The 24,255-nt window shown below is 41.8% G+C and overlaps 1 protein-coding gene across 2 annotated transcripts; it reads right to left on the bottom strand.

Annotated features, from left to right (window-relative positions):
• Window positions 1–704: 704 nt before the first annotated feature.
• Window positions 705–23,746, bottom strand: TBC1D9B (TBC1 domain family member 9B). 2 transcript variants are annotated; one of them, XM_075766823.1, is made up of 22 exons: window positions 23,505–23,721; window positions 20,774–20,884; window positions 17,727–17,845; window positions 16,439–16,667; window positions 15,563–15,821; window positions 14,704–14,911; window positions 14,363–14,575; window positions 14,038–14,199; window positions 13,285–13,435; window positions 12,691–12,905; window positions 11,832–11,949; window positions 10,808–11,093; window positions 10,033–10,162; window positions 8,739–8,837; window positions 7,832–7,900; window positions 6,775–7,015; window positions 6,338–6,403; window positions 6,112–6,183; window positions 5,640–5,690; window positions 4,523–4,570; window positions 3,964–4,070; window positions 705–3,174 (listed from the first exon to the last, which is right to left on the bottom strand). In XM_075766823.1, exons 1-22 carry the CDS (start codon window positions 23,620–23,622, stop codon window positions 2,482–2,484), a joined length of 3,765 nt encoding a protein of 1,254 aa, XP_075622938.1. In that variant the 5' UTR covers window positions 23,623–23,721; the 3' UTR covers window positions 705–2,481. The 2 variants fall into 2 exon arrangements, with proteins under 2 accessions (XP_075622938.1, XP_075622939.1); XM_075766824.1 differs by lacking the exon at window positions 5,640–5,690 and having other exon boundaries at window positions 23,505–23,746.
• Between the last annotated feature and the right edge of the window lie 509 nt (window positions 23,747–24,255).

Below are 24,255 nucleotides of genomic sequence, written 5' to 3'. Positions count from 1 at the left end.
GAAGCGACCTTCTTCCAGGAGGAAAAACGTTTTGTCGTCAAGAAGCGTGCTTGCACCTACCTGGAGCTGCGGAACTCTGTGTTAGATAGGAAGTAAAGGTACAGAGTAATAATAATAATAAAAAAAGGCAAAAGAAAAGAGAACAAAAAAGAGAACAAAAAGATCCCCCCCAACCAACAAAAACCCTAAAAAAGGCAAAAAACTCCGAGGGGAAAAAAAAAAAGGCAAAAAACCCCCTCAAAAATATAGAAAAACAACCGAAAAAAATCCCCCCAAAACAACAAAAAACCCCAACAGGCAAAAACTAAAAAAGCAAAAAACCCAAAGCGCCCTAAAGGCAAAAAAAAAACCACCAATGACAAGAAAAAAAAAAAAGCAAAAAAACCCCCACCAAAACCCCAAAAAGCAAAAAAAAAAAAGCACAAAGAAAACCCTGAAGAAAAAAAGGAAAATCTGGAAAAACAAAAACTCCCAGAGAAACAGAAAAAAAACAGAACAGCAAAAAAGACACCACCACCATCACCACCCCCAAAAAAAAGATAAAAAAGAGACAGAGACAAAAAAAAAAAAAGACAAAAATGGGACAAAAAACCCAAAGTCAGACTCTGGCCACACCAAGCCTGCTCTTTCAGGTAACTGCCACGTACAAAGAACAAGCAATATTCCACGACGTCAGAGAAATAAAAGGCTGTCCAGGTAGCCTGTAGGATTCTGGTTCATTTATTGAGTACATGACAGATAAGACAGACAGACAGTGTAAAATCACATGTATTATTTGTACTTTTAAAAAATTACAATAAATTACTGAATAATTAGTAAAAGCAGTTTTACTAACGGCTGCTCTCCAGCGATACAGGACAGAGGAGGCAGAGAAATAAGAAATATGTACCAGCTGTGAATACATACAGAGAATGTCACACAGAGGAATTAACACTGAGTAGCACACCAAGTAGTGTTACATGGGAACATCCAGCCGTTTGTGTCCTTCCCGTCCTTTACATCCGAACGCCAGCCAAAAGCTGCAGCAAACCTTGCCTTCAGTGCAGGGTCTGCTCTCGCCGAGCAGCATCATCTCTCGCTCTGGCCCTACACGGCAGATGCCTGCGTACTGAGATGAATTTATCTGTAGGAACAGCATTAATTCTCCTTCCTTGGAGCGCATGCCCTACGACCAGAAGGCTCTTTGTTTCTTCTGGTTTTAACTGATTTAAAAGAGCAGTCACTTAGTCTCCCAGTTATTTTGTCTCTAACTGGAAAGAGATCTAGTCTATTGAGGTTTCCCATAATGCGCTGATGGCAGAGGGCAACACTGCTTTGAATTCGTCCTCTTTAGGTATAAATGCGCTTTGATGCGTAGTAGTTTCGAAGAACATGTCCATTGCTAGACTTTTTGTAGAAGAGATGTTCAGAAAGGACACACTGAGCAGCTTGCAGGTGGCACAACACTCCTGCACATCTTCCTGCCTGAAGCATTTGTGAGGGCTGACTGATCAAAGTATTCTTAGGGGGGTCCTAAAATTGGACCCATCGCTAGCTAGTGAAAGTGGAGAATCAGCAAGAAACAACGAATGTTTTCTATACCAACAGGGAAAGTCCAGCAGACCAGCATGCTGCTGCCCTGTAACACCAAGGCTGATTCACCAATTTATAATTTAGGAAAATATTCCCTCATTATTACCATCATGAGCCTGTTGATTGACTTAATGTTACTTCTGCACTGAAGTCAAGGAGCTTGTGGCTTTCCAGACAAACTAAAACCAATGGCTTTCAAAGAATTAGAAAAGCAAATGCTAGAAAACTGGGTTTGTCTGAAAACGCCTAAATGCTGAAGGAGAAAGTGATCATACACTATGAAAATGCCAAATCACATCTGAAAGAAACCTACAGATCTGTGAAATGTCTGTGTTTAGACCTTGGGGTGCTGGGAGCAGTGGGGCGCATTTGCATTATAGCTGCTGAGTCACAGAACAGCACTGAAGAACTTACAAGACTATTTATAGGTCAGGGTCCTATAGCACTGGACTACACTGCGTTAGCTCTCAGAGCGGCAGCCAGAGGTGAACACAGTTTCAAGCCAGGCTGCATCTGCTGTACGAGTTACCCAGGAACCTACAGCAAACAAGGGCAGGCAAGGAGCAGTTACTGTCTGAAATAAAACTTCATTAAAGTAAAAGATAGCAAAAGGCAGACATGCATAATTTATGGTGGTAATTCTGTATGTCAGGGGCTATTAGGTTCTAATGGCTCTTGAGAATGTAAATCTAATTCTGTCAGCCAGAGTAGCCAAAGAAGCACCTACACAAAACAGTCACTGTCAGAAGTCCCTTATCGATTGGAATCTATTGTAATTGTGTAGTTACTGGTCTCTGATTAAACAAAACGAAACAAAACAACCCCAAACACAAAATACCAAACCATCCTGCCATCTGCCACATTATCTCCCTGTTTCATCTCCCAAAGACAATTCCTGCTTTCTGGAGTTCACCCTGACACAGAGGAAAGTTCGTAGTCACTGGATGAACTGAACTGCCTCTCTACCTTCTTCTGATCTTTGATCTTTTGCAGAATGTTGACCTTTTTTTCAAAGTAGTTTACAAGGGCTGTCTCCGTCAGCATGGAAGCCAAGATCTGCTCAAAGGAGATAGACCAGTCCGTATCGATGGTACTACCATACCTGGCAGCTGAACTACTGCCTTCACAACCAACCAGGACCGTGTCGTCTGCAATGTCTTCACACTGCAGGGAGCCTGTGCTGACCATTGAGTAGGAAGACATGGACATATCATCTTTGGTTTCATCATCTGATAGCAGCTGTAAAGGAGAGCCTTGTCCTTCCCCTGACCCGTCTCCTAGAGTTTGGTTCTCCTGCTGTGTTTTTTCAGGCTGAGCATCTCCGCAGGTTTTGTCCTCATGGTCAGTTTGGGGTTGCTGCTCCACTGCTGAATTCTGACTGTGTTCAGATGTTGGTGACTCCTCTTCACTCACGGGATCTTGAGTATTGTTTGCTTTGCAGTCCTCAGACTTCCTCATGGGCCGAGTGGAGAATTTTTTTCCAACCTCTCCAATTCGCAGGAGGAGACTGGCTACAGTAGCAATTGCATGGTACAGCTCTTGCTCCACCGGGTCCTCACTGAACATGTTGTAAAGAGTCTTGCATAACTCTATGAATTGTTCCTTTAAAAGACAAAAAAAAAAAAAAATCATACTTCAGGCTGAAAAATGTTGACAGTGGCAGATGAAGCAACAGGCACCATCTTCACTGACTCCTTATTTATTTGCCTCCCCACCAAGTGGCAACTTACTGTACCGATTCAGAACAGTCCAACACAGGCAAACTCTGCTGCAGTGGCTAAATTGAGACACAGCTAGTAATTTAGTATCGATGGGGTTTTTTTTTGCTAAAGATGAACAGAGTACTCACATGTTCACATCTGACAAAACCTGAAAATTTTACTTCTGTCTTGTTACTCTTCTGTGGTCAGCTTTTAAGCATTTCCAAACCGGTTTAAGTAGCACCCATCAAGGAAATCAAAGACAGAAAAGATCACACCAGTCATCAGACTCTCTTTCCTGTAACCACATTCTTTGCTCTCCACCAAGCAGCTGTAACTCAAGGCAATGCAAAACCAGAAAAGCCAAACAAGTTTATATGACTGATGGCATATTTGAAACATACTGCTCTGGAGGGAAAACATAGATTGCAGTTCTTATAGGAATAATTGATCTGGGAGGCAGAAAGAATCAAATACATTCGATTGGTGGTAACAAAGCAGTTTGTCCATGTTCACTGAGGAATTCAACACAAATGTGTGGAATTAGAAGCCTCTAAAGCTCACCAGGCCCGAACAGCAGGGCAATCTACAGGCAAGGACTGAGTATGTTGGCAAAATGGCTGCACATACTGCTGAATTCCCCACTAAGCTGTCAGTCATTTAACTGGAAACCTTCACATTCACTTCTTACCTGGCTCATTTTGGGGAGATCTTTAATGGTTTCTTTCTTGGACTCTTTTTCCTTGGCCCACATTCTTAGGTAGTATCTATAGTCCTGTGGACTGGTACCTTTCTCCTCTGCAAGGCAAGACCAAGCCGCTATTGTCAGGTGGTTAATGGTTTCAGGTTTAAAAAGTGAACGCTGTGTCAGCAAAAATCATGCTGAAAGCAGGTTTTACTGACAGTTCAGGAAAGCATCGACCAGGAAGGCTGCAGTGTTTTCTGCTGGTTTATGTGATCCAGCTCAGTAGAGCAAAAATTTTAACACTGCTGCATCAGCTTGACTTCTCGTAAATGAACTCCATGAGTTGACGACTTACCAAACATGATTTACAAATGTTATGATCTTGGTATGTAAAACAGTCAGAGCAGTACGACATAGGAGAGATTTATTTCCCAGCTCACATCCCACTTTACCTGTGTCCACGAGGGACACTTTGAAAGGTCTCCTTGATGCAGAAACAGACAATGAACAGTTCATAATATGAGAGAGACAAGACTAAAGTGTGGTCTATTTGTGATGAAATTACCTTTTTCTGGACCATTCTCATTTGTCCTTCCTTTATCTTCTGGGGTTTCTAAAAAGTTATGGAATTATAAAAGAATGATTAATAGCTGATTTTCAGCAATACATGAAGAACATATACAAATTAAAATCATACAAGAATATATTTAATAGAATATATTTAATAGAAGTTAGATCTCACACTCCCACATCATGTTTGGAGGAGCGAGCAGAACAGGATGGAAGCAAGAGGCTGACGAGATGAACTGGGTAAAGAGACACACTGAAAAGGTGGGTTGAAGAGCTGAGGTAGAGGGTAGAACTCTTAGCAGAAAGGGTGAAACACAGGTATGAAAGACAGCTAAGCAATGTGACGGTTTAAAGACAAAGAAGTTCAGTTATCCAAAGCAAGATAACGAATGGAAAAAACCCAAACCACTACTGAGCACATGTGACTAATATCTACACTCCCCATTATTCACTGACTGAACTGACACTTTGAGAGTAATTCGCAGAGTCTGACTTCATAAACTTCGCTCCTGGTTCCCTATATTGTCACTAGCTATATAGGAAGTCTTGGCTCAATTCTGACTCTTAAGTTAACCACCTAGCACCAAACTACCCCTTGTACTTAGTCAGATTTTTTTTTTTTGAGGATTATTACATTTTGGTAAACATTTAGCACAACTGCCATACTTTGACTCCCTATTTGACAATCCCTAAAATTGTATTTTAAGAAATACAGTAAATTAGTCTAATAATTTTACTATTTGATGGCATGCATCCTTACTGCTTTAAATTAGAAGACCGTGGAGGAGGCACAGGTGACATCTACCCAGGCCAGCAAGCCTAGCACCCCCCATGCTCCGTTCTGAGCATATTTCCCCTCTGCCAGTTTCTAGGGTGAAATAAATTCCACTGAAAAAAGCCAGACAAAACTTATTTTGACCAAGGCTGAAACTCAATAGGTAAAATATACTGAAAGATCTCTAATTACTTATAGCACTTTATTCATAGTGGGAGTGTCACAAGAGAGGAACAGCAGCAACAACTTCTGAGTCTTGAAAATAGCACATGGGTGCTGGCAGATGATATCAGCATTATAGCCATGCTCAATGCATGCACATAATCCATGGACTGACCTTGAGACTCACAGTGCAGGCAGAAATCCAGCTCTGAGACAAAAGGAGATACTTGAGCAGCAGAAAGAGGGGTTGAGGGGACAATATCCCACATAAAACAAGAAGAAAAGGCCAGACATAGACAGACACAGAGAAGGAAACAAAAACAAGAAGAGAGACAATGAGACTTGCATGAAAAACCTAAGTCATGGTGGGAGACAGGGGCTGGTAAAAGCACACTGCTCCTCCTCAGCAGTCTATCCATGGTTGTGCTTCAGAGCATGCTGTGTCCTGCATGAAATGGCCGCTGAGGAGTTTAAACTCCAAACTTCTTTCCCATCATGCAACAAAGACCGCGAACTCAAACACACTGGCAACCTTACCATCCTGCCAGCGTGAGACCATGCCTTGCAAAAAATCACCATTCATAGCACATGGATTTATGCTACAACTCCTGCCTAAACTGAGGTAAAGGCAGCAAGTTTTGCATTACCTTCTGTTGTAACGTCCTCTGTGAAATAACTCGTAGCCTCCAAAGCAGACTCTGTCTCCTCTGGATTCAGAGCTGTATTTACAGAGAAGGAAATGTTAATATCTCTAAGCTAACTGAACAGCAGTATCACCTACTTCATTAGCAAAATCCATGAGGCATCCCTTTTCAACTGCATGTCAGAACAGACCATGCTCAACAGTAGCAATATATGAAAGCAATCACTCACCGGGAGGCAGATGCAGTTTGTAAAGTACTTTGAGTTTTTCAGTGAGGTCACCATGGTACATCCCACCTGTGAGGAGAAAAAAAAACGGTTCAGAAAAATAGCGCTTAGGATAAAGAATCACCGTCTGCTCACAGGCTTAAACCAGAATGAGTTCACATGCAATGAGGAAACGCTAACTGCACAAAGCCCTGTGCAAAACCAGTAAAGAAATCCACAGCAAAGTTGCATCTTGCTGGTTTGCCACCTATCGTTTCCTAAAACAGGAGACTGACTAGCAGCAAAAAGGCATCTTTTGTTCTGCCTGAGGCTTCTAGTAAGGGACATAGCACCCTCCCCTCACGACAACGCAAACATCACTATCTTCTTTCAGTTTTCCACTTGGAAAAGGACAGAAGCATTTTTTGCAATATTCCATCATCTCCAAAAACACCACTTACTCATTCCTGTCACAAACTCCTTGAAGTTAATGAGAGAATCCCTGTTCTCATCCAGAAGCCGGAACAAACGCCCTGCTAGCACAGGCGTATGTGCACCACAGGACCAGGGGGTCAAACTGATGAACAGCTCTTTGAACTGCTCCATGTCTATGCGATACTGCTCCAGGTAAGGTAAACTCTGATCTCGGCGGGCAGCTGCAGCACGATTATTTCCCCAGTAACAGCTCATCAGATACTTTGCCTTTGGAGGGAAAGGATTAATAGATCAGATTATACTACACTACAAAAATCCACAAGAATGGAGACTTTGTTACAGCTCAAGAATAGCATCAAGTAAGCAGAGACATTTCGGGACACGCTGTTTATCCCCCCCATTACTCCTAGCATTACTTCACTACAAAATAATATGAAAGGAAGGAAGAGACAGGGATTTCACAGAAAGCACAAAGAATATTTTTAAGGGAAAAATACAAAAAACATGATTTCAGGTTTGAATGAAATGACACTCAGGCTTTACTTACAAAGGGAACATGCAGTTTTTAGAACTAAGCCTCTCCTTCTGAGTCTAGAGCACAGTGCAACTGAGTTTGCAGTGACTTTGGTAAATGCAGTTGGGTAATATCACTCTTTTAAAAACACATATATTGACAATTGGAGGCAAAGCACTGCAGTAATTTTGTCACAATTACAGAGCAAGTCAATGGAAAACTTGACAATAAAAATTGAGGTACAGTCAATCTTAGCTCCCCATTCTAAGTGTTATGTGACATTCCTTTCCATTGACTCCACAATCTCTTTCTGCGTAAGTATTATTCAAATACCGTGAATGTGTTTTGGACATCTTTGGGGGAAAAAAAAAACCAACCCAAAAAAACCCAAAACCAAACAATCAGATAGTAATAGGGCCAGTCTCACTGGCACCATGTATAACAGAATGCCGCATCTGTTTCTGATAGGATGGATTAAGAATCAAAGCAAAGTCACTGCTTCCCTTTCAACTTATTTTGATATTTGTTCTCTCTGCGTCAGAACATTCTTCCTCACTCCAGCTTCTTACCTTGAACACTACATACAGCTCTTCTAGTTCTTCAATAGAGAAACCAATGTCACTAGACACAGCTCGGACCTATAGTTCGGGAGAAAATAAGAGTGAACAATTTATTTCAAAGCTAGAAAAATTAAATATGACTCACTGAAAAATCTGTGTAACAAAAGAGAAGAAAACAAGTGCAAGAAGATATGACACAGGACAGGAGGGGAAGCCTAACCATTCTAATACCTCCCATGGCTATGGATTATAGGTCAGGAAGACAGTTTCTGGTCAAGCAAAAACTGCTGACATTTTGAGCAGCTAGAAAAAATTGCTGCGCTTATTTCCTGTTTGTGCAGACCTGACTGTGCAGACTGTGTTGCCCCTCTCTCTTGTTGTTATCTTCAGATATTTGACTCAGATGCATTGAAAAACAACAGTGAACGAAACATGTGGATGAGGTTCTCCACCTAGGACATGGGAGATAATTGCAATAGATATGGATATTCCCCTTTGGCCATGAACTCTTCTGTAAAATTCCCTAATGCACTAGCATACTCTCTAAATGGCAGGAAAATAATTATCTGCTGGCTAGCTTGTTTCAAAGATTCCAGGCAAGCAGTAAAACAGCCAGCACTAAGCAGTGGAGACAATCACAAGGCTTGCAAGTGGTTTTTACCTCCCTCCATGCCAAATACCTCGTTCAATCATGCTCTAGCACTTCAATCCATTTTATTAGATTAACTAGAACCATGTGAAGAAGAAAACTGAAAATCCATTAATCCAGTCAGTAAATTCATTTTTCACATGAAGTGCAATTCTTTAAGTCACTTAAAACTGGGTATGCTACAGCACAAACTTTCTAGATGCTCACAGCAAAACACATTCTGTTAACATGCCATTTGGTAGCTCATTCAATCTGGGAGTCACATACCACACTCTTCTTGGCTGTATCCTCCAGAGACTGGATCACTTTCAGCCTTTGTTTAAAACGCATTTGTTCAATGTCATCTGCCTTCAGATTGCTAAATTTCTACAAGAAAGGAAGCAGACCAGGTCAGCATCATCTCCTAAAGAAAGAACAACCCCTGTTCAATTATATGTTCTTTAACATATAATTATATGTCCCCTCGGAGATGATCTAAAACCCCTAGAAGCCTTTTGCCAGCAGCAAGATGACAAGAAAAAACTTGAGCTCTATTCCCTATTCACCCCTGTCCTGCAAGAGAAGTCATTCAGAATTCGTGAGAAATCCAACATCAGAGGTTTCTAAAGAAGAGCTGAAAAAGCATCTGTCAGGACTGATGGAAATACAGATCCTGTGCTGTGGCAGGAATAAGAGAATAGGCAGGTTGTCACTCCTCCCAGCCCTGTTTTTTTCTAGGACCTATATGAGATTCAGCTAGAAACACTAAAGTCGACAAGCTTTTCTACTGACTAGGTCAGGCAACTAAGGTGAATTTGGTGACACCCTTTTATAAAAGAAACTGAGAACAAATAGAGATGGCAGATTTGAAGAAACAAACAAAAAAATCAGCAAAATGATAGCTGCCTGACTGCCAGCAGCTACAAGGGCACAGGATGAACAACAGGAGATAAAAAGGGAAATGAATCCACATTTACCACAACACAGCAGAGAAGAACTGTCAAACACCAGCTCTGCTGCCTGTGTTCTTTCCATCATTCAGATACAAATTTCTTATGAGTTTGTTCTCAGTATGAATAACGAGGTACACCTCCACCAGTACAAAGGTATTCCAACAGCACTGGCACCATTCTCGGGTCACTTTCCTATTACTATAATGTGGATCCCAGAACAGGATTCCAGTGCACCTGAACTGGGATGCTTCTGTGTTTCTGCAGTATGCCTCACAATTTTAACCCTGAATGTCCTTCCCCAACTCCCTAGCACTGAGAATCCTCACATACAAGTACGAATGGAGACTTTTTCTTCCTGCTTTGCCAAAAAAAATCTCTGGTCTATAATTTTTATTTATTTGCAGTCTTTGTCTTAGTCTCCACTGGTGTTGGGGAGACTCTTTGCAATCCACAATAATCAACAGCGTTAGGCTCTACTCATACCAAAACAGGAGGATTAATGGCTTGGGCTTGCACTCCTTGAGTACCTCAAGCTACGAACACTGGTCAAATTCTGGCTGCACAAAGTATAAGACTAGATGTTAGCAGAGAAAAATTTCTTGGGGAAAAAAACTAATCCAGAACCTTACCTCGTAGGATGTTTTGATGAGCTCAAAGATGTCGATTTCAAGTGGCGGGTCATCTCCACTTGTCAGTAAGGCATGCAAGTGGGGAATAGGGGGAGAGACACTCTGTCTGTTAACTACATTGTCCAAATACCTGTGGGGAAAAAACAGATGTAAGACTCCAGGATTAGTGACCAGAAAAAGAAGTAATATCCTAAACGCATCATTCCCAACTTGTTTGTATCATTAATCTAAATATGTAGGAAAACGTAATTTTTCCCAGCTAACCTGCAATACTACCTGCAATGTAGCTGAAGTAAAGTTGATTCTCACCCTATTTTTGGCGTATGTCCTCTTTTTAAAGTGGGCTTCAAGTAGTAAGCTGAAGATCTTGCTGCACATAGAACTGTAGCAAGCAGATATCTCCCAAGTCTAGTAAATGTAAGATTTTTCTATGTTTCTAGAATGCAATTCCTGCCAGATCTGATCTTAATAGTAGATCAGAATTCTTCAGTGAATTTTGGACAACCAATCCTTTGGAGTTTAAATTCAAACTGAGATGGAGGAATGCATTATGCTGCAAAGCACACAATTCTAGTAATATGGGATTCCTCCATATTTGAGCCAAAAATTCATTTCAGTTGTTGTAGAAAGCAATAGCAAACCTCTCTGGTGCTCAAGTTGCATCCTAGAGTGTTTGTTATCTGTGACCTGCTATGTAGTGGAATTAGGTAGAAAGAGATGATGACTAAAAGGGAACTGTTACTAATCAGTTACAAATAAGAGCAATGAATGGTACCTGCCCAGAATAGTCATGGCTTCACCTTCATCACAGCACTGTAACAACTTCTCCATGTTGGCATCGAGTATGGCCAATGACATCTGCAAGATAAACTTGATTCCCTCATAGAAAAAACAGTCAACAATGACCACAGCACTCTCAAAGGGCATGACACTGAGAAAAAGAGTGAGAAACCAGGAAAGGGATATGGTGGAAATCACTCCCAGGTCCTGCATCTTTTCTGACAGCTGTGGAAGATACTCGCGTGTAAGTTCTTCAAAGATGCCTTGGTCCACCAATGCACCTGGGAAAAAAAAACCCTAATGGTAGAACTCAAACTGGTGGTATCATGGTGCTATATCCTGGTGGTATCATGGTACTATATACCCAAGCTAATAAATTATTAAACAAAACAGTGTAAGTTCATTTTCATTTCATATAAGCCTCTTAACATCCGAACTAAAATTAACACATTTATTTAGATTTGTTCCCTGTTTTCAATAACACCAACATATTTAGATAGAGACTATTCCCACATTGCAGAGCATGTAGAAACAGAATCTCTCTTTGATCTATGCATTTTTCCTGAAGGAATGATTACTGATATTATGGTATTTACATCAAACTACACTCTTTTACACAGACCAACTTTAACAGCCTACAAAGTGGTGCTTTCACTAACCTTTCCTGGGAGCCTATTCCAAAGATTTAATATATCATTCAGATGGGTAAAAAAATAACCCAATAATTTTCTTCTAGATATGCCTCCTTATATGACTGTTAATGGTCCCTCCTGATACCAATTTCTAGTGACTTCATCTTCCTTGTTACTACAAGGTAGTACTACTAACTTGGTAGCCTGTAGTGTCTCTTCCTATGTCTCCATCACACACCTGCAACTTTAAAGGGAACAGGGTTGTGCTTCATCATCTTTAAAATGCATCACATTTAATTCATTCTGAAAAATAAAATGTTCCTGAGAGATGCTGGTGCAACTGTAGCTGAAAATCCAGGCTCCAGCATGAATTTGACAAAGACTCACCCACTACTCTCGTGTTGTAGTAATCTGGCAACATCCGCTCACATAAAGCCACTAGGAGCCAGAAAGCCTCTTCCTCATTGCAGTATAGCAACAGTACTGATGTAACAATGTTCATGGCCTACGGGCCGGCAGAGTTAAATATGTAGATATAGGAGAGAAACATGAAGATGTTTCATGAAAGCTCTGTCATAACAGACCAGCTAAACATAAAAAGCATGAATACAGCAAAACTGGCACTAAGAGTCACATCTATTTCCAGCTTTTACTGGTATCTAAGTCAATAGATGACCTTCAGCCAATTTATGTTCCTGTTTCAGTTCCTTTGGTTGTGAGGCAGTGAATACAACTATTTTGTCAAGCACTTTCATTAATCAATGTGACTAAGCATAGTTTTCAAAGTTTTCATAAAAAGTTCCGTAACAATTTGGTCGTAACAGAGTAACATAATGAGAACCTCTAATACAAGAGCAATACACAAAATGAATCTGAATTTCCACTGAGTTGTTTCACAAACCAGCACCTGGCTTTGTTTTCAATATACTGCCCATGTGCATCATCACTTATTCGATTTAATTGCTCTTTTCAATGAAACCAGAAGATGTTTTTGCTGAACTAGGGAAATGTCTAGCAGGAAAACTAGTCAAAGACTGTCATTAGACCTAACAGAAATATGCAAAGTCTATTTAAATGCTGTATCCAAAGGAGAGTTAAGAGATCTTGCAACACCACCACTTCTTTGCTATCACAGCACCACATGGGCAGCATGAAGAAAAAACCTGAAACTGAACAAAAAGCTGCAGAAAACGTCCAAGTCTGCTGTGGTCATTGCATAGGGCTAACAAGTCTAAGTCTTTCTTACCTGACAGTACCCAATTGTTGGATTTCTGAATGCATAAGCTGTTAAGACTCTCCGGAGGGCAGCAATTCCCAGTTCATTCTGGAAGGCAGGATGTTCTGGCATAGAACGGTGCAGATCTCTCTCAATTTCCTCTGTAGCAAGATTGTATTTTCCCATTGACTGCTCCACAAGATCTGCATAGTAACCAGGATGAGTCACCATCTCATTCCAAGCCCCTGTAACGACAAACAAATACTGCTTCGCCTCTTGAGTTCTGGAATACAGATTTTTATGCCCACAGTTTCAGAGAAGCAGCAGCCAGGAAGCACTACACGAACTCATCAACTACAAATAGATATGAAAGTATAGTAACAAACTCCTTGTTAAATATAATGTTAAGAGTCTAGGTCCCAACACTGAAATGCAGACAGAGGAGGCTACAAAGAAAATCATCTCAGGAATGCGATCACCAACATTTTTGGCAAAAACACCACGAAGTATCATTCAGGTGGAGTTAACTTGTGATTAACTTCTGAAAGATTTATACCTTTTCCTTTGAGATGTGCAGAAAGCTTAATCCTGCTAGCTGTCAAAGTATTCAGCACAACCTCCTACCTGAGAAAAGGAGCCACAGCTCTCCACGAAGATTCTCTGGGATTCCTTTTTGTACCAGCTCCCTAGTCTTGGCAGTGCGATACATACACATTCCTCGCCCATATTCAAAGAAATGAATGTTCCAAGACTCTTCCTTCATCTTCTCCTTTGCCTTCACAGGAATAAATATGGCCATTTTAGGAGATTAATATATTTTTATGTTCGTAGGACAGGTGATTTCTGAGTATACTCAGGCCTACACTTCACAAGAGAAATGCACTGTGACATTTAAAGCCTTCTTCCTGCTGAATAAAAGGGTATATGCTAATCTACACTGTTCTGAATTAGTTCAGAAAGTCAAGTCTTTACAATGCTACCATGGGCTGGGCAATGGCATTACATCTTGCAAACCTCTACATAAATGCAAGCAGAACCATGGTCTAAGACAATTAACAAGGAAGCAGAGATACCAGTTCTCTGGTTCCTTGATCTGAAGAAAAGTAGTTCTTCACAGACATGAACTTACATCCCAGACGCACCGTAACACTAATTTCTCAGCCTCTAGTCAAGTATCTCAGGTACCTCAGTACTGATAAAGTAAGCTGATGGTCAGGTTACATCTATGCAGCACTATCACTTTGACAGACACAGCAGTGATCCTGCAGGACTGACCACGGATAAAATGCATTTTCAGAGTCTTACAGCAGGACAGGAAATCTGCAATCTACTGCAAACTATTTGTAGTTAATTGTTTTACATGAAAATATTATTTACTCCTTTAGGTCCCAAGAGCTCCTCGGAATTTCTTCTGAAGAGTTTGAGTAGTCCCTGTGAGGCTGTTGGCACTTCCCCGGCAGAGAAGTTGACAGGTCGATTGCTCAGAGAACACGTGGGGCTAACTGCAAGAGGGCTGCTGGAAGGCAACTCTGGAACTTCCTAAACAAGACAAGATAAAGCATCTGAGCTCAGGCAGCCTCCCTCCTCTGCTAATTGTCTAACAAAGAGACATCATTTGCTGGTAAAGAGTACTGTTAACACACTGTAAGGAGCACTACTCTGAAAAGTTGACATATGCTCCTCCCAGCTATTTCCTTAATACCTCGCAACCAGGATCGCCCAAATTCCACTTCCATTCCCTGTCGCTGCTGCATGGTTTCTTGGATGGCGTTCTCTGCAAGAAGTCAGAGATTCTCTGTACCAAGAAATCTCGGTCTTTCAGATTGGCAAAGAAGAAGGTCATTTTACTTTTAGTGCTGATGGACAGAGGGCTGGGCAAGACACTGGAACTATCTGCTTTCTCAACTATTGTCACCTAGAAGACAAAGACAAGGGCCATTTGGATCTAGCAGATTCTCCTTTATCTGTAAAGTACTGCACAAAAGCTAGAAGCACACAAAAGACAAGGCCTGTAGTCTTAACACACAGCTAAGAAATCCCCACCTCCCTGAGTGGAATGATGAGATGACAGGCCTCCTCTGCCTTGCTGGCAAAACAGATATAATTGTTGGAAACAAACATCTGGCCAGGAATATGCATCTTGTTGAATGGTGTCCACAAGGTACAGTCTGTATGTCCATCCAGGCATTCATCCTTGGGCAACCGGAAAGTGGCACGGTAGCATTCATTTTTGGCTCGAGCATCCAGGTCTCTGGATGGGGAAAAATAAAGAGTAGTCCTCAGAGGTTTTTTCTCACTTGAAAAATCCACTCGAACACTAATGTTAAGTATTCATTCCAATCACAACCTTCAGACTGTGCTGTGTATTCTTAGCATTCACTTCTCTAACTGAGATGCCACCCCTTATCTGACTCCTCTTTCAGCCTTCAGATATGCTTCACTGACAAGGTATGTCCTGCAATACAAGATAAAATATGCAAGTGCATCTGCGAAACTTGAATGTTACATCAGATTCTGAAACTGCAGAGAAGAGTCCCCAGTGGAAGGATTTATTACAATACAAACGTATACTACTTTTTATAAATCTCCAATTTCAGACAAGGGGGCTGATGTAATTTTCTACTTTTTTTTTTTTTTTTTTAAATAGGATTTTCAACAGTTTCTAGCTGAAAATTCTGTGTGACAGTGCCTAGTCATGCATGAGAAAGACATGAGGGTGTGTGTGAACTCAGTACCAATTTGGGATGGAAAAAAAAAAAGAATAGGCAGAAGGCTAATGACTGAAATAAGTGATGCAGCAGTGAGAAAACCCCACTGGCACCTGGGAGCTACACAGTAATGCAGATTTATTATTACAATCCCCTGTTATCTGTCTTCTCTTCTCACTGCTGGAAACGTATACCTTTTTAATGCAGAGATGTTCTTAAGAGGCTTCCTGGGCTTTGGGAGGGACTTGTCCTGTAGGAAGCTCTCATTATCCAACAGCTGTCGCATAGCAATGTTAGCCAACTGCTCCATCAGTTTGAATGTCTCGTTGATGTTGAGAAACATGGAAAAATAAAGTTCATTGTCCCTCGTGCTTACTTTAATGCACTCAGGGAACAGCAGTGTAGCATTTTTTTCCAGCTGGGTTACATCCACCCACTGGATCACCAGTGTAACTGGGAAAAAAAGTTCAAAAAAACTACTATTACAATTCAAGGCAAAACAACAAACAATCAGAAATTAAGCTCTCAGTGTAGCAGCATTTTTCCCCTCTTACACATGGACAATTCTTTTCTTCATACTTTTACTGGGTTCTCCAAAAATACTTGGAAGTAACCTTTGGGATTAACTAGACTAGAAATAATGCAGTTCCAAAAGGACCATCTCCCATCCAGTGAATACCTTCAGCTACAATTACACAAGTTTTCAGTCTTTCTTTCCAGCAAATTAGCTTTGGACTCAGGAGTTCAAGCTTTGTAAATACTGGGTCCTGGCGGTGGTTCCAAATAAAACTCACCAAAGTCAACATATTGCTTGGTTCTCTAATCCAGTTGAAGTAAAACTTCAGGTGTACTTGTACAACTTAAGAAATGTCTTGACAAATGACTCAGACACTCGGTCTAAACATCACTGAAGTGCCTATGAGTGCAAGGATCTATGCATTGAGCTAGAGCTCAAAGGATTTCTAAAAGGAAAAAAACTGTCATCTAAAAAAAAGTTCACACAAAAGACCAATTGCATCAAAAAGATCATAGGAAACGACAGAAAAACAACTATGAGGCTTACAACTCACCCTCTTTGCCCAGCAGGAAGGAGTAGAAACAGAGGTGATTGACGGTGAGGTACAGCCAGCCCTGCCTGGGTACACGCCCCTTCCAATAGCTGCAGGAATAGTAATTGACCAACTTCTCCACCTCGGGCATCCCAAACTGTTTCCGCATCTTCAGTTCAGCCTCTTTGAATTTACCTGGATCCTCTTCACTCTGGGGCTGCTCATTCTTGTTCTCTTCAGCAATAATTCCCTGAACGGACATGGGAGGAAAGAGAGAAGAAATGGAAGGGAACATGTCTGCTGACAAACATAATATACAGCAAAAGGTCACAGCAGCAATCCCTAAGACAGAAAGAAGACACATGCCACAGCAGTTATCATTTCTCCTGTCATGTTAGAGAAATGGTAAAGACACGTAGAAAGAGCAGTCAGATAGTCAGGGAGTCTATGATGCGGGATCTACTCCTGAATGCACGCAACAAGGATCCACGTTTAACTTTTGACTGAGCTTCTCATGACTGGCCTGGTAACACTTTGAACACCCTGCAGGAGAACTGAAGTCTATTTTCACTTGCAAACATGCTTCTTCAAGAGGAAGAAGATCATCTGCCAGGAAGGGCTGAACTCTGCAGTCTGTCAGATCTTGACTGGCCAGAAGGAAAAACAAATGACCACAATCTCTCTCACAATCAGAGAAAATACAAAGAATCTGACTGGAGTACTGGAAAAGATTCAAATTGCTGCTGTTCAGTAAAAACCCTTGTATTTATAAGTTTCTACTCTGGAGAATTTGTGGGATTGGTATCTGAGGTGTGTTAACTGCACAACAAGCAGAGACACCTATCTGATTCAGAAGCCAGTGGAAGTTGGGGTGCAGCTCCTTCACAACCTAGATGCCTTTTACATCATTTTAACAGGACAAGTACATTGCTTGCAAATTAGAATTCTCTCTCCCGTATTTGTTGCTAGATGAACCCTCATTAAACACTCTCTCGGCATCAAAGATACAATCGGAAAGGATTTAAAAGACATATTATATTTTAATTAGTAGGAGCATCCTAAGCAGGCTGTTCTTGAGATCTACTGCTCATAACCTTCCCCCCCCCCCCCCCCCCCGGCAAATACATTTGTCCAGTGTTAAGACTGCAGCATGATCCTGATAATACTGTATGCATTCCATAACAATTCCAAATGTATGCATATCTCAAAAGGGAGCAGAGAGAAGTTTTGCGATGGAGCTCTTGCTCCCTCCCAAGGGTAAAAAATTCTTAAACCACCTCTCCATTCTTCAGGGAAACACATTGCTTACGTGTATCTTGCCCTTGACAAAGGTGGTGATATCTTCTTCATTATCAAAGATGGATAGAGTCTGCAGTAAGTTATTCTCCAGCCATTCCCAATGCTTTGTGATCTCTTTACGAGATGATCCTAATTGAAGGAGTGAAAGATGATGGGAAAACCAAATAAAAATAAATTAGAACAAGGTCTTTTATCCCCCAAGTTCACAGTAGGAAACTAATAATTACCAAACAGTGATCAGGACAAATCAAACACACCAACTGTATACATGTCAAGGGTATTTTATGTACACCAACGTTCTGTTTCTAATTAAATGTCTCCACTGACACCAAGGATAATCAGCACACTACCAATACATCATCCTATTTGCCAGTGCACACCAAACAGCTTTTTTTCCCCAGACAAGAATTACTCTTTTAATTCCTGGTATTCTAGAATAAAAATAATGAACTTTCAGAAGAACCTTGAAATTTCAGAACAACTGAAGTTTTGACGCCTACAAAGAGGTTCCATTTTCCATGGGCAACAGTCAGCAAAGAGCATACAACTCCAAAACAAAAAGCAACTAAAATACTCACATGCCAGAAAGTTCTTTGCTTTCTTAAATAAAAATCTCAGCAAAGCTTATATCAGTTAGTTGTCTTTAACTATACAGTCTATAACAGTACACAAAGGATAAGCTGCACTGTGTAACCAATTTAAAGAACTTTTCTATAGAAAGTTGCCTTAGTTAATTGCCATTAATTAAAAGATTTGTGTTTACTAAAAGGTTTCTTCCTCTCTATCAATGGCTATCACTATATGGTCTTGTACAGAAAAAAAATCAGAAGAAATAAAAACAGCAATTAATTTTTTTTAACAAGATAAGAAAGATCGTTAAATGCAGACAAAAAGAAATCTGTTTAAATGCAAATCAAAGACATTTGTAAGTTTCTCTCTGCCAAATTCCAGTAAATTTATCTTCTGAAGTTTCATACAAAAGCAGTGGGACATCTAAAAATGCTACCAGCATGATTCCCAGTACTCGATTTCTCTGTGAGTACATCACACCCCTCTGTGTGGTTAATGATGGAAAAGAAGAAAGCAGCACACAACACAAGCAGTTCCCTAAAGCTATTATTCTACCTGACTTTCTTTTTTTAGAGGTAGCTTCAGCAATGAAATAGTCTTCGTGTATTTGTAGTTGGACACCTAACCACAAAACCCAACACAAGCTAATCTGTGGTTTCATAAGCAAAAATAACTCCAGGACCTGAAACCAAAAGCTAGAAGCAAGTAAAGCTGTCTTGTCTCAAAGGAATGCAGGGCTATGAATTCGAGTTTGTGTGTACAGCCCCATAGATTAGGGGGGATTAGGATTAAAGAAAAATATTTTTTCTTTAGCCTCTGTGTATTGACATCTATCCTAGCCATCTGACCATGTTTCTAAAGCATAAATTATTTTGAGTAATATGAAATGGCTTATTTTAAAGGCACAGAATTATCAATTATAGGATACTTTGGCTGTGGGAAAAAACCACAGGTCCAGCAACAATGGCCTGGGAATAAAGTCTGCATTCTGTTTTCTTTCATGAGCTGCATCTCTCACCAAATGACAGCAGACAAATTGCTAAAATAAGCCAGGCCTCAGTAACTGACGTCTTTGTAAGAACAACATTAGAATGGCATACATGAAGGAGTAAAATTCTGCAATTCCTACAAAGAGAGTTGTAAGAAGAAAGCACTGAAAGGCCAAAGCTGGATACATGACCAGAATGCTGCCCACTAGTATTTACACATGAAAAATTGTAAGTAAAATAATACACATTTTTCAACTAGAAAACCATACACATTTTACAATTTAAGTGAATGCCAGTGTTCTTACTTCAATGGTAAAAGGAGAACCAGATATGATTAAAAAAATACTTTGGATGACGACAATGTATTTACTCCAGCATAATAATAATTTATCAAATTCCATTCAGTTCTTACATAGCCCATCTCATTTTACCGTGCTGCATTACTTAAAAGTAACTGAGATATAGAGGATATCAACTAAAGACTCCTGCAATTGTACAAAAAGAACACACTCATCGAGTGTCAAGATACTATAAAATTTCAGATTTGCACCATATGAGGCCACTAAATATTCTGCTTTTTACTAAGCAGTTTCTGGCCTGCCATTTTGTTTTCTGTCTTTCTTCCTCTCTGCCTTCTCAAAAGGGAAACTGAGTTTCTGTGAAACACAGCAACTTCTAAACCTCTCTTCTGCAAAATTTAAGTAGCTCTGCAAGGGAGAATATTGTGTCGGTTGCCTGGGGAGAAGATGGGAACAGGGAAAATGATGTCAGTGTCTGTGGGCTTAGCAAATGGTTACTTCATGCTTGGATTTTACATCTCAACCACCAAGTGAGAAGTGAAGATTCTTATTGTAAACAAAATCAGTCTAACAAATATATCTGAAGACATTTTCTCTTTAGCAACCAGTAGGACCTAAAGCCTTAATCAAAGTTCACCACCAGATATTAGAAGGTTGTACCATGAGAATATCTAATACAGCAGTTACATTTCTCAAGTAAAAGAGGTGAAGGATTCTTGATGCTTTAAAAAGATATAATTGTAATATATTTTACAGAGATAATATACCTACATATCTATCACAAGCCAGAAATAGCAGAAAAAAATAAATTGGATCAAGACAGTAAAGAGATTTTTTTTTTCTTTACATGTTCCTGGTAAACAGGTTTTGGCACAACACTCGTCATCCCACGGCAATCTTATCACCACAGTTTTATTCTCTGAACAATCTTACTATGACCTTGCAAATCTTGGAAGAAAGAAAATTCATAACATATGCAGAAACAGAAGTTTTTAGAGAGCCTTAAGTTCCTACACTACAGTTTAAACAACACTGAGAAGTTTTGCCATTCTGGCATATTCCACTACCCCACCAGAAGCTCTGGGAAGTTTCCTGAGCAGTCACAAAATACTCTTACATCGGATAACTGATCATCTGAACCAAACAGACAACAGAGTAACACAAATCCTGTCCCTGAGAAGAGTCCAATCAATACACACCACACGCCACTGCCCAATACACTTGAGAGTCCTGAGTCTGGTGCAGAATACGGTATGGGGCAACTCTGGCACTGGAATCCAAAACCACGTCTAATGTTCCCACAAGAAGACCTAGGAGGCAAAAGAGAGAGAAATTAAAGCAATGTAACACCAAAATGAAGAATTGGATTAAGTAAAAATACAGGATAAACACTACAGAAAAATGCTGATGTTCATATCATATATGCTGTGATGGAAGAGCAACGGTGCTGGGTCAAGACAACGAAAACATGCATCCAGTCACCGCAAGCAAATTACCTATAAACCAACTACAGCCAATCCCACTGGTAATGGATAAAGTTTAGATGGCAATTAAATGTCTACTAAACCTCATTATAATCCTCTGCCTTCCTAGGAGAGTTTTCTAATAAAAGTGAAATGTATTTCCTCTGTGGGGTTTCTGTTGCTAATAGTGATTTTTAAGCCTACTAAACTAAAACACAGAAGATTTTTCAATGCTGTATCTTTCAGCATCATCTATGGGAACAGTAGGTAGGGTAACTCATCCAGAATGGAATCAAATAGTTCTAGAAAAACTGGTATTCCCAGGTGGCAGTGATGTTTCTAGAAGTACTTTGATCATACAAAGAAAGAAGGCAGAGAATCAAAATTTGGTAATACAGAAGTTAAAATATTTTTGATATGATGTTAAATAAAAAAGTAGGCACTTCCAGAATAAATGCTGACAGCCACCAGACTTTGCAAAGCATATCCATTTATTTCAATTGAGTCTATATACTAGATAAATCAAATATCTAAGACAATACTTTGCTTTGTTATTTTAGATAATGTACTATGACCATCTTTAATGCAAATTAATTTTGCAACATCCTCTTGATTAAAAGTTTTCTAACATTAGAACTTGGAGAGGGAGCATGGTTGCTCCTCTGGACCTCTATTTGGGAGGCCTGGGCTCAACTCCCTGCCCTCCTCCCTACAGTTTAGGGAAGTCTGAGAAAATTGTACTCAACCGTATCTCATTCATTACCATGAAACATGCTACTTCCTCCCCTTTATCTCTCGTGGCTATCCAAAAGCAAGAAATAGATTATGAATATACTTCAAAAGAAGCGCTATCCATAGCAAGTTCATCTGGTAATCCTTAAAAGAAATATGTATGTATCCAGCACAGCAGGATCTCACTTCTGGCTCCAGGTTTCTTGTGTATAGTTTTAGGCAGAATACAGATTAAAAAGTCATTTTGAATACTTCCTATAACAATACTGAATGTGTCAAATATTGACATACGGACCAGTAACAAGACATGTTTAAGAACCTGAGTACGACAGGAACTCAAACACCTTTCCAGCTTGGCTAACTCCAAAATGTCAACTTGTAGTTGTACAGCTCCAGAAGGAGGACACGTGGCTTTTAACACGTAGGAGCTTTGAAGAAGACTCTCTCACTGAGCTAAATTAGCGCAAGAAGCAAAGTGGCTCAAAGTTTCAACCATTTAAGAACAGATTAGTTTAAATGTTTCCAGAATAACACCAGGTGTCATTTCTTCTTGTAAAAATCTGGGAAATTCCAGAATGCAACTATATGCCTACATGCAAAATTACACAAATAAGCTATGTTACATAAAACAGAGTAATTCAAAATCATTTTGAAAAGATGAAATATGCTAAGGATGTTTATCAGCTGCGTCATTTCTGTTGTTAGCATATTTGGTTAACAGGGCTAATACATGAAACTGGTTGTGCATAATTCACAAATGCAAAAAGCTCATTTTTGTTATTCACATAACTGTGTAAGCATTTTGCATGTAAATAGGCTGTTTTCAAAGCGAGGGGATTTTTTTGTTGTTGTTAACATTGTCCCTTGGTCACACTTACGTTTTTTTAACGGTTTCTGCCACCAAACATGGCTATCAGGCATATGCACACATGAGTTATCACTGGGCTGCACCCATACAACTTCATCCCCCGGCCCAATCACAGCACAATTTTCATACAGATATTCATTAAAAACGTCTTTCATCCTCTAAACCTTGAAAAAACCCACCAAAAAAAAAAAACCAAAACCCAAAGAAAACACCTCAATAATTCAAGGCAACATGAGTATGACACAGAAGCCATTTTTGACGAGGGAAGAAGATCATCCCAGCCACCCGTGGCAGTTACTTGTCCTCCCAGCGCAGCAGCACCGCGGCGGAGGCCTGACCACAAACACCCCCCGCAGTGCCAGGCGCTGCCCAGACCCAGCCGGGAGGCAGCAGGCACGGCCCACGGCTCCACGGCCCGCGGGGCCAAACGGGCGCCTGCCGGGAGGGCGGAGGGACGGGGCAAGGCGCGGACAGACCCACCTGCGGGTGCCGCTTGCCGCCAGCTGCCACAGCCACCCAGGGCGTCCCAGCGGCTGGGCGCTGACGGCGGGGGCTCTGCCGGGGTACACACGGCAAGAAGCCAGGGGAAAGGCGGAACGGGCTCATCCCAGCCGACGGGGCCTGCATCTCCCCCTCCCGGCTCCAGCCCCGCAGCCGTACCGAGGCGGGCGGCTCCCGCTCCGCCCTGACGGGACCCGACCCGCGGTTCTGGGGTGGCCCCTCAGCTCCCCCCCCTCCCCGCCCCGGGCCAGGCCAGGCCCTGCGGGGACAGGGCAGCGGGGCAGGAGCCCCCCCCTCCCCGTTAAGCGCCAGCCCCGAGGCGGCCGGGCCGGGCCGGAGCCTCCCCTCAGCCCCACCGCGCCTCACCCGTGAGGCCGCCCCCTTTGCCGTGTCCCCGCCGGCGCTGGAGCAAGAAGAAGGGGTTGGCCCGCTCCGTAACCCACAGCGCGCCGGCCAGCAGCACCTCCTCGGGCCCCAGCCACATCGCGGCGGGGCCGCCACGGCGGAGCGGCTCGGCGGGGCTGGGCTCGGCCCGGCCGGAGCGGGGAGGAGGCGCAGGGGGGAGCGGCCGGGCCGCGCCGACAGGTCACGGGGCCGCGCCGGCGGCCGCAGCTCCCTCTAGCGGCCCGGCCCCTTCACTGCAGCGGGGCGGTGCCAGGCTGCCGCCGTGGCGCGGGAGCCAGGGCCGCGGCTGCGTAGAGGCGAGATCGTGGGTTCGAGCCCCGCTCCTCGGAGTGCGGCCAGTGCCACCTCCCCGTCCCATCCTCGGTGGGCAGTTGGGGTTCACCTCCGCGCTCTGCAGAGCGGGTCCCCTCCTCTGCCTCTCGGTGGCACCCTGTACTGAAAAGAACTTTGCCAGGGCAGCTCGAATTTGATGAGGGTAATGTGCTCAAACAGCACACACAAATGAAAAATCTTCCTGTGCAGCCCCGTGGGACCCATTGAAGCTGCCATTACCTAAGACAAATTATTTAAATGCTCCCTCCCATTCTACATGCAGTAATTTGTTGACAGGGAGCTCCCGGTACAGCTTAGCAGGAGGCAACAGCCTCCTCCAAACCCTGCGGCCCCTGGCCCCCTGCACAGCAGGGAACCATCCAGCTCTCCTGCCCGGGCT

Source organism: Balearica regulorum, chromosome 14, assembly GCF_011004875.1.
Source record: "Balearica regulorum gibbericeps isolate bBalReg1 chromosome 14, bBalReg1.pri, whole genome shotgun sequence".
NCBI classification, from domain to species: domain Eukaryota; kingdom Metazoa; phylum Chordata; class Aves; order Gruiformes; family Gruidae; genus Balearica; species Balearica regulorum.
The sequence above is the reverse complement of the archived record's forward strand: the minus strand, read 5'-3'. Positions and strand labels throughout refer to the sequence as shown.